General features: G+C 44.6%; 1 protein-coding gene across 1 annotated transcript in view; it reads left to right on the top strand.

Annotated features, from left to right (window-relative positions):
• Positions 1-457: 457 nt before the first annotated feature.
• LOC311100971 (protein TANC2-like) overlaps positions 458-11,001 on the top strand; it is a gene marked incomplete at both ends in the record, with an annotated part of 174,237 nt that continues 163,693 nt past the window's right edge. The window contains one exon of the mRNA XM_084141975.1: positions 458-524. Coding sequence (XP_083998101.1) covers positions 458-524 — 67 coding nt within the window. The remainder of the gene's footprint in view (positions 525-11,001) is intronic.

The raw sequence follows: 11,001 nt of genomic DNA, 5'->3' as shown, positions 1-11,001 counted from the left end.
ACGAGGGGGGAGAGCTGGATAGATGAGGGGTAGAGAGGAATGGAGAGAGCTGTGGGAGCATATGGATGGAGAGAGAGAGTTGTATCTTATCACCAGATATTCTGTATAATGCTGATCTACTGTCCTCCACCTGCTACTGCAGTATCTCCTCAGTGTGAGCTCTCCGCCTACCTACTATACACTCTCCCAATCCTAACCCTGGCCCCTGGTCTCCAAGTCCAACGGAACCTGCCACATCATCACCAGCCATTCAGGTAGCTAGACTCCTGTAGCTTCAGTCTCTTTCTCACACAGATATACATACAGACAGACAGCTGACTTAAGGAAAGGAATCACTTGGCAGTGCAGTGTACAGAGCACCATTTCTGTATTCACAGAAGCCTTTTTTCTTTTTTCTGTCTTTTATCCCCTTTAGATTTCTGTGTGGTAGCTGTGGCGATCTGTTGCTGCTGTAGCCATGTTTAGGAACAGCTTGAAGATGCTGCTGACAGGCGGCAAGGCCAACCGCAAGAACCGCAACAGTGGTGAGTCTGACCCCTGACCTTTAACCTCTGACCCCTAACGTCTGATCTCTGCAAACAATGATTCACAACACCCCTATCAAAAGAACAGTGGCTGTTTATGGAAGGTCATTGGGGTCGTTCCGCGTCAGCGCTAAAAGCCTTCCATTGGTGTTCAGTAAGTAGTGCTCAAAATAGTCACCTGATATCAGACTCATCTATAGGTACACCTTGTTGAAAACAATGAGGCCTCATAGACACCCATTGAGATTACAGATTGAATCCGTTTTGTAGAGTTGATTCTTGGCTGATGACACTTCACATTCAACACAAGCCATATTATCCTAAACCCTCATGCTTAACAGCCACACAGTGCTCTTTGTTCCTATAGTACACTTTAGCTCACTCTATGCACTCATTTATGTCACTCAACTCTTAATGCTCTCATTCAGAAGGAGAGAAAGCTTTGATGTGGCTGTTCAGCCAAAGCCAAGAGCAACACTTTCTGAAAGCTTCAGCTGCATAGATGGGAGATGTGCAGTAGCTGTTATTTGAATGTAATACGTTTGGGGTTTATATCCAGGCAGTGTAACAGCCGCCCTCAACAGTTCCCCTAGGCATGCAGGGCTACGTCCCAAATGGTATCCTATTCCCTGTTTAGTGCACTACCCATAGCACGCTGGTCAAAAGTAATGCACTTGAATAGGATGCCATTTGGGATGCAGCCAGGGTCTTTATTACAGAGGAGAAATGTGCCGGCTAAGGGCTTTCGCTCGGCCCACCACTCTATGATTTTCTGCGGATAAATGAATCTTGTCATGCCCTGCATGTGAATTACAGCTGAAATGTTGAACAGAAAGGCTGGGAAATCTTGTATGTCACACACACCCTATTGACTACATCATGTGACTAACTTAAAGCTTTGGAACGTTCCAGCACCTTTTGCTGCTTTAAGTTGGCGCAGTGGTCTAAGGCGCCGCATCTCAGTGCTAACTGTGCCACTAGAGATCCTGGTTCGAATCCAGGCTCTGTCGCAGCCGGCCGCGACCGGGAGACTCATGGGCGGCGCACAATTGGCCCAGCGTCGTCCAGGGTAGGGGAGGGAATGGCCGGCAGGGATGTAGCTCAGTTGATAGAGCATGGCGTTTGCAACGCCAGGGTTGTGGGTTCGATTCCCACGGGGGGCCAGTTAAAAAAAAATAAAAAAAATAAAAAAAAAGGTATTCACTAACTGTAAGTCGCTCTGGATAAGAGCGTCTGCTAAATGACTAAAATGTAAATGTATAATGAATCACACCAAATAGCCCAAACATTGTTATCAGACAGATGCATTTTTACTGTGTGTATATGAGGATGTGTTAAGGGCTATCTCGCTTCACTTCACTGATTTAATCCTACTTTGTGGTTATAACGTTACACACCCAATAATAAGGTTTGAGTGGTGTGCATGTAAACTTTTGTTTACACCAATCAACAAGTACATTTTATATTATATGGAGAGTATGGAGTGCCTCAGACAGTGACAGTCCCAAATGGCACCCTATTCCCTATATTCTCTATGAGCTTTGTTCAAAGGTAGTGCACTATAATGGGAATAGGGTGTCATTTAGGATGTAGATGGAGTCTCCAGCACTGCAGTATGGAGCGCCTCATACAGTGTGTTGTGAAGCTGGGAGTCACCGTTATGTAACCCTCTCCTGTAGTCTCCAGGGGATGTGATGTGAGTGTTATGTCCTCCATAGTGGGCTTTGATTCATCCCCTCCTCACCTCTAGTCTCCTGGGAATGTGATATGAGTCAGTTATACTGGGACTCTCTCTCTCTCTCTCTCTCTCTCTCTCTCTCTCTCTCTTCTCTCTCCTCTCTCCTCTCTCCTCTCTCCTCTCTCTCTCTCTCTCTCTCTCTCTCTCTCTCTCTCTCTCTCTCTCTCTCTCTCTCTCTCTCTCTCTCTCTCTCTCTCTCTCTCTCTCTCTCTCTCTCTCTCTCTCTCTCTCTCTCTCTCTCTCTCTCTCTCTCTGCTTAAAGAGATGACTATGTCCTTCAACTGCATCTCAGTCAGATAGCATGTCAGATGGTGTTTGTTTGTGTGGCAACTTCTTTGTGTGTGGGTGCGCGTGTGAGTGACAAAGAGCTGGGAGACCGTAAACATAGGATACTACAGTGTCTTTATCTGCTGCTGTCACTTCACTGGGAGTCCCCTCACTGCCTGACACGCACACGCACACACATGCACACAGAAGAGAAGAGAGTCGACTAGGTGAAAAATCTGTCGATGTGCCCTTAAGCAACGCACTTAACCCTAATTGCTCATGTAAGTCGCTCTGCTAAATGACTAAAATGTAAAATGTAGATGTAAGTCCTGCTGCTCTCCCTGCCTCCCAAGGACAACCCAAGGACTGTCATACCAGACTACAACAGACAGGGGGTGCTGTAAACCTCTATTCTATGTGGTGACAACACAACTCCTGCTCTGAGAGAATGTAGTGTTCTTGCTTTTCAAATATGGCTGAAATATTTCCACTCATCCTTGAGACCAGCATATGTTTTTAAGGTGCATCTTTACATTCCATTGCAGTGATGTGATATGAATCCAATAACATACCAAGCTACACACGCACACACGCACACGCCAGTAGAACCAATCAGCTGTGTGTGCCTGGCTTGAGATAGCACGTCATAATAACCCTATTCTTTATGCCAGTCATGTTAACTGCACTGCTGCTGCCTGTAATCCCTTTGCAATTAGCCAATTTCACTCAGCACTGCTCTCCAACCACAGTCATTCTGCTGTGTGTGTGTCTGTCTGTGTGTGCCAGTTGAGCTCTTTCCATAATGAGGGAAAACAACACAGTTAGTCTGCCTGTCAAATACAGACAATACACTGTGCAAACCTTATGCTACTCACTCACTCACTCAGTCAGTCAGTCAGTCAATAATGTGAGTGTTATTTTATCAAATCACATAGACAAACTACACTTGATTGTAATTGAAATATCAACAAGTCTATGAAATATCATATACTGTAGGCTATTCTCTGTGTTATTACGGAGTAGACTGCTGTTGAGGACTTGTCAATAACCGTTGTCATCATGTCTATCAGTACAGCATCAGTATTGCAGCTGACAGATTTCCTGCTCTTCTATCTACACAATACACAATATTGTCTACTTCACTGAACACAAGTAGTCTCATTAGATCTCAGTAAAAGGCAAGTGTTACTAGCATCACTTGATGCAGTGTCATCTTCAGACATCAGATAGCCTTTGAATAACCAAGTCTTTGTTCAGATGATGATCTGGATATGGAGAGGCGTCTGACTAGGACACTGCAATACGATTAGCAAAAGATCAGAGTTTAAGAGATGGAGAGAGGGAGCCCAGGTTGAGATGGTGAGAGGTGTCGAGGGAGAGATGGAAAGGGACTGACGGAGAGCGACTGAGAGGATTGGATAGATATCACAGCATTATGGTAATAGCTTCATCTTGCCCTACGATTGGCTGGCTGGAAATGTTGCCTTAATACTTCTGTCTCTCCAATACTCTCAGATCTACAGGAGGGGCTAGGGAATAGGGGTTATGCCTATAGGGACTAAGGGTAGGTCAATTTGGAATTCAGAACGAGATGCACAGTGACAACTCTGCAGCTTTGAGACCAAAATGGGGTTCAGTTCTAGAATACAGCAGATGGATGGATAGAAGCCTTTTGCTCTGTCTATGTTGTATTATTGATGTTCAGAGACCCTTTGGTGGAGGCCCTTAATGAACACTCAGACATACCTTAAGTCTGTGGGCGGGCCACTTGAATTAATTCAAAATGGCCTCTTTGGAATTGGAACTGATGAAAGCAGCCACCCACGAGACGGGGGGGAGGCGGGCCGCCAGGTGGACAGACAGACAGTGAGACAGACAGGTGGACATACAGTGATGGAATGTTCTGGAGTCATTCAGACCAGACGGAACCAGAAGGGCAGCAGGTGCCTGCCAGGAATCACATTTCCTCCCTAATTGTGGGGTTCTAATTGACTTTTGATGTTCTACAGCCGTGGAGGGTGAACTTAATTAGAAATCAGCAGCTCTGCAAACAGCCATCGAACTCTAATAGGCTCAGGGAGTGATGAAGGTAGGATACATTTATATTGTGACTCTGAATACCCTTACATTTACTGGCTGGTTTTCCCCCTCTACTGACTCTAAATGTACCATGATACTGTAACTCTTCCACCATCAGGTTGACAATGTGAAGATATAGATATATTGACGCATTCATTTACATTGTTCATACTGCTCATATTTACTAATTCACAGACATACGGTATACCTACATAATCAAAGGCCATGCCAAATTAACTGCCAAATTATAACCAAATAGTAAATAATGAGCAGGCTTCTATAGTAAGGGTGACTGGGTTATGTGCTAACAGAATTATGTAGTACAGGGATGCAGAAGGAGCTTCAGCAACAGCACAATGGGAGAGTTGGTATTGGCTTCTCTCCACCAGGCAACAGATTGGCTGCTCCTGATTGGCTCGTCCTGCCCCACACAGAGTGTGTCCCAAATGGCACCCTATTCCCTATATAGTAGACTACTTTTGACCAGAGCTCTATGGGCCCTGGTCAAAAGTAGTGCACAAGGGAATAGGGTGCCATTTGGGACGTAGCCACAGTAACGTCCCCTTCCTTCCTGTATTAACGAAGTCATTAAAAATGAATGGTGGAATTAGAGTGGAGTCACCACAGAGACCTGGTGATGTTGGATACAGTGAGAGGATACAAGAGGATCAGCCACACAACACATAGGGCTATCAGGTTTATCCTTAAAACCCCATTAAATCCTCTGTGTTTTCTAGAGTAGCTTTGAAAGATGTTTTATCCTCTAATGAAGGATAAAATATTATCCAGGTCTCACTTGAAAAAGAGACCTGGTTCTCAATGTGACTTCCCTGGGTAAATAAAGGTTAAATAAAATGAAGAAGTTCTCTGTGCAGCATAAAGACAATAAGACTGTAATAAGACAGACATTGATTGAATCATACAGGGTGCTGCTGTGTGCTGCTCTGAACGCAGCGTTGGTGTAAAGTCCAGAAACAGCCCTATGACACTAGGAGCATTGTGTTCCACTCCCTAGCTGATCCTATGATTTTGGTTTGACAAGACCCAGCAGCATTAGATCATCAGTCTATCAGACACTGGCCTCTCCATGAACAGTTATATTATTGTTAGTAAGCAGATCTGGTATAGAAAATATTCAGTGTCCAAATGGCAAACTATTCCCTTTATAGTGCATTGCTTTTGGCCAGGGCCATGGTCAAAAGTAGTACACTTTAAACAGAATAGGTTGTCATTTGGGATTGAGACATATCCTCCAGCAGGCTACAGTAGCTCTCCTATCATGTTTCTTATCTTGCAGTATGCATGAGTTACTTTAATCTAATGGCCATAAACATGTACATTAAACTGGTGTGTAAACAGCATCTGTACTCTGTAGCCAGTGAAGGAGAAACTATGCCTGTGTTTCAAATGGCACATAGGGTGCCATTTGGGATGCAGACAGTGTATGTAGCCAGTGAAGGGGAAACTAAATATGAGTCAATATGGTGCAGCACAGCTGTGGAAAGGGAAACACTGACATTTGTAACTAAGGACGACAGCAATGCCTTGTCTGTCTAATGTACTGGATCTTCTCCTAGGCTGGGCTAAAGCATGTTGTTAAGCTTTCTTTCAGTCCCAAATCATCCTATTCCCCATGTTGTGCACTACTTTTGAACAGGCCTAGTGCACTATCTAGGGAATAGGGGTGTGGAATGTTTAAATGAAGTTGGGATCCTTAATGTTAAGAAAAATCCCTAACCCACAAAATTTCACGTGGATTTTTATGATTTTTCTTCTTCTTTGTTTTAACAGAAAACCAAAACATTTGGTTTTTTAATGCCAGTTTAAAGGTTAAGAAAATGTGTCCATTTGTCACATCCCTAATAGGGTGCCATTTGGGGGACAACCTTTGTCTGTTGTTGACATTTCATCTGCATTCAGTAGTGTGAGGGGGCTGTATAGACAGAGGCAGTGAACCGCTACAGCCCTGTCTTACTGAAGCTAGTCTTGTTGTTGGTCCAGGATCCGCAGGGTTGTTCTGTTGTCATCAGATGAGAGAAGGAGATTAGCCATGTTTATAATGCCGTACGTCGTGGACCACTAGTTTTTGTACTTTAGTTTTTTTAAAGCTCTTCTCAGCATCACAATATTAACAACACAATTATTTATTATCTTCTAAAGCTAGAGTTCTAGTTCTGTTTAAGCACACCATTCACCATCAAAATACTATTGTGTGGGTGGCCCACAGGTGTAACCTAGCACTCCTGAAAGAGCAGTCAGTGACAGCAAGGTGGACTCCACCGCGTAACCTCCTCATTGGTTGCCGATGACCTCATCACTGGGCGCCCAAGGTGACAAAGCACAGGTGATACTGCAGCCCTACGATGGTAAAAAACAATCGACCCCGTCTCTCTCGGTGGAAACATGCGCCTAGTGATGCCCTCATCACTAGGCACCTGTAACCTCATCTGGCCTGATACCCGGGCAACCATGTCAACAAAGCGGCTGGAAACGGAATGTCCGCTGAAGATCAGAGATAATTCAGAGATGTCAGCAGAGAGGGTGGCGAGATATGACCTCACTGTCATTGTCAGCACTCTCTCCTATCTACTTTCTTGAGTGTTGAAGGCTCTTTTCTCTCTCTCCTTTCTGTCTCTCCTCTCTGTCTCTCTCTCTGTCTCGGTCTCTCTCGGTCTCGGTCATAGGGGCTTTATTGACATGGGAAACATATGTTTACATTGCTAAAGCAAGTGAAATAAACAAAAGTAAGAAGAAACTAATTTAACAACATCAACAAAAAACTATTAGAAATTAACAGTAAACATTGCACTCAAAAGTAAAATATAGACATTTCAAGTGTTTTAGCAATGTGCAAATAGTTGTAGTATGAATAATGGGGGAAGATAAATAAACATAAGTATTGGTGGTATTTACAATGTTGTTTGTGCTCCACTGGTTGCCCTTTTCTCATGGCAATGGGCAGCAAATCTTGCTGTTGTGATTGCACATTGTGGTATTTCGCCTAATAGATATGGGAGTTTATCAATGTTGAATTTGTTTTCAAATTCTTTGTGGGTCTATGTGATCTGTGGGAAATACGTGTCTTTAATGAGGTCATTCATTTGGCAGGAGGTTAGGAAGTGCAGCTCTGTCACAGTGGTCAGGTATTCTGCTATTGTGTACTCTCTGTTGGGTCTAATTGTGTTGCTGTCCTGGGGCTCTGTGGGGTCCGTTTGTTTGTGACCGGTGTCCCCGTACCAGCTGCCAGTTTGACCCCTTTCCAGGTTAATCTCTCTGTAGATATTTCTATATTTCATTTTCAATAAATTAGCAAAAATGTCTAAAATGGGGTATTGTGTGTAGATGGGTGAGAGAAAAAAATAGTTAATCCATTTTGAATTCAGGCTGTAACACAACCAAATGTGGAATAAACCAAGGGGTATGAGTACTTTCTGAAGGCACTGTACCTCTGTCGCCCTGGCCAACCCACCATGTGCCTCCATTTAGTGACCTACTTTGAGTCAGCCACTGTTGTCTGGAATGTATCCACCCCTGTCCCCTCCAACCGCTCTTTGGCTCCCCTCCACCAAAACCCCTTCTGTTTGTCCCCAGCAGTCAAAATGGGTCTGTTGCTCCCCACCAGTCATAATGTTGCCCCCCTCTAGTCATAATGGGTCTGTTGCTCCCCACCAGTCATAATGTTGCTCCCCTCTAGTCATAATGGGTCTGTTGCTCCCCACCAGTCATAATGTTGCTCCCCTCTAGTCATAATGGGTCTGTTGCTCCCCACCAGTCATAATGTTGCTCCCCTCTAGTCATAATGGGTCTGTTGCTCCCCACCAGTCATAATGTTGCTCCCCTCTAGTCATAATGGGTCTGTTGCTCCCCACCAGTCATAATGTTGCTCCCCTCTAGTCATAATGGGTCTGTTGCTCCCCACCAGTCATAATGTTGCTCCCCTCTAGTCATAATGGGTCTGTTGCTCCCCACCAGTCATAATGTTGCTCCCCTCTAGTCATACATTTTTTTTTTCTCCTTTATTTAACCAGGTAAGCCAGTTGAGAACAAGTTCTCATTTGCAACTGCGACCTGACCAAGATAAAGCAAAGCAGTGCGATAAAAACAACAACAACACAGAGTTACACATGGGATAAACAAAACATAAGGTCAAAAATGCAACAGAAAATATATATACAGTGTGTGTGAATGTAGTAAATTATGGAGGTAAGGCAATAAATACGCCATAGTGCAAAATAGTTACAATTTCGTATTAACACTGGAATGATAGATGTGCAAAAGATGATGTGCAAATAGAGATACTGGGGTGCAAATTAGCAAAATAAATAACAATATGGGGATGAGGTAGTTTGCTGGGCTAATTTCAGAATGGCTGTGTACAGGTGCAGTGATCGGTAAGCTGCTCTGACAACTGACGCTTAAAGTTAGTGAGGGAGATAAGAGTCTCCAGCTTCAGCAATTTTTGCAGTTCGTTCCAGTCATTGGCAGCAGAGAACTGGAAGGAATGGTGGCCAAAGGAGGTGTTGGCTTTGGGGATGACCAGTGAGATATACCTGCTGGAGCGCATACTACGGGTGGGTGTTGCTATGGTGACCAGTGAGCTAAGATAAGACGGGGATTTGCCTAGAAGTGATTTATAGATGACCTGGAGCCAGTGGGCTTGGCGACGAATATGTAGTGAGGGCCAGCCAACAAGAGCGTACAGGTCACAATGGTGGGTAGTATATGGGGCTTTGGTGACAAAACGGATGGCACTGTGATAGACTACATCCAATTTGCTGAGTAGAGTGTTGGAGGCTATTTTGTAAATGACATCGCCGAAGTCAAGGATTGGTAGGATAGTCAGTTTTACGAGGACATGTTTGGCAGCATGAGTGAAGGAGGCTTTGTTGCGAAATAGGAAGCCGATTCTAGATCTAACTTTTGATTGGAGATGCTTAATGTGAGTCTGGAAGGAGAGTTTACAGTCTAACCAGACACCTAGGTATTTGTAGTTGTCCACATACTCTAGGTCAGACCCGCCGAGAGTAGTGATTCTAGTCGGGTGGGCGGGTGCAAGCAGCGGTCGGTTGAAGAGCATGCATTTAGTTTTACTAGTGTTTAAGAGCAGTTGGAGGCTACGGAAGGAGTGTTGTATGGCGTTGAAACTCGTTTGGAGGTTTGTTAACACAGTGTCCAATGAAGGGCCAGATGTATATAAAATGGTGTTGTCCGCATAGAGGTGGATCCGAGCGTCACCAGCAGCAAGAGCAACATCATTGATATACATAGAGAATAGAGTCGGCCCGAGAATTGAACCCTGAGACTGCCAGAGGTCCAGACAACAGGCCCTCCGATTTGACACATTGAACTCTATCTGAAAAGTAGTTGGTGAACCAGGCGAGGCAGTCATTAGAGAAACCAAGGCTATTTAGTCTGCCAATAAGAATGCGGTGGTTGACATAGTCGAAAGCCTTTGCCAGGTCGATGAAGACGGCTGCGCAGTACTGTCTTTTATCGATCGTGGTTATAATATCGTTTAGGACCTTGAGCGTGGCTGAGGTGCACCCATGACCAGCTCGGAAACCGGATTGCATAGCGGAGAAGGTACGGTGGGATTCGAAATGGTCGGTGATCTGTTTGTTAACTTGGCTTTCAAATACTTTCGAAAGGCAGGGCAGGATGGATATAGGTCTGTAACAGTTTGGATCTAGTGTCACCCCCTTTGAAGAGGGGGATGACCGCGGCAGCTTTCCAATCTCTGGGGATCTCAGATGATACGAAAGAGAGGTTGAACAGGCTAGTAATAGGGGTTGTGACAATTTCGGCGGCTAATTTTAGAAAGAGAGGGTCCAGATTGTCTAGCCCAGCTGATTGGTAGGGGTCCAGATTTTTCAGCTCTTTCAGAACATCAGCTGTCTGAATTTGTGTGAAGGAGGGTGGGGGCATGGGCAAGTTACAGCGGAGGGTGCAGAGCTGGTGGCCGGGGTAGTGGTAGCCAGGTGGAAAGCATGGCCAGCTGTAGCAAAATGCTTGTTGAAATTCTTGATTATTGTAGATTTATCTGTGGTGACAGTGTTTCCTAGCCTCAGTGCAGTGGGCAGTTGGGAGGAGGTGCTCTTATTTTCCATGGACTTTACAGTGTCCCAAAACTTTTTGTAGTTAGTGCTACAGGATGCAAATTTCTGTTTGAAAAAGCTAGCCTTTGCTTTCCTAACTGATTGTGTATATTGGTTCCTGACTTCCCTAAAACGTTGCATATCGCAGTGGCTGTTCGATGCTAATGCAGTACACCACAGGATGTTTTTGTGCTGGTCAAGAGCTGTCAAGTCTGAGGAGAACCAGGGGCTATATCTGTTCTTAGTTCTGAATTTTTTGAATGGGGCATGCTTATTTAAGATTGAGAGGAAAGCACTT

This window comes from Coregonus lavaretus (assembly GCF_964263955.1).
Source record: "Coregonus lavaretus genome assembly, chromosome: 25".
Classification (NCBI taxonomy): Eukaryota; Metazoa; Chordata; class Actinopteri; order Salmoniformes; family Salmonidae; genus Coregonus; species Coregonus lavaretus.
This window is presented reverse-complemented; position numbering and strand designations above follow the sequence as displayed.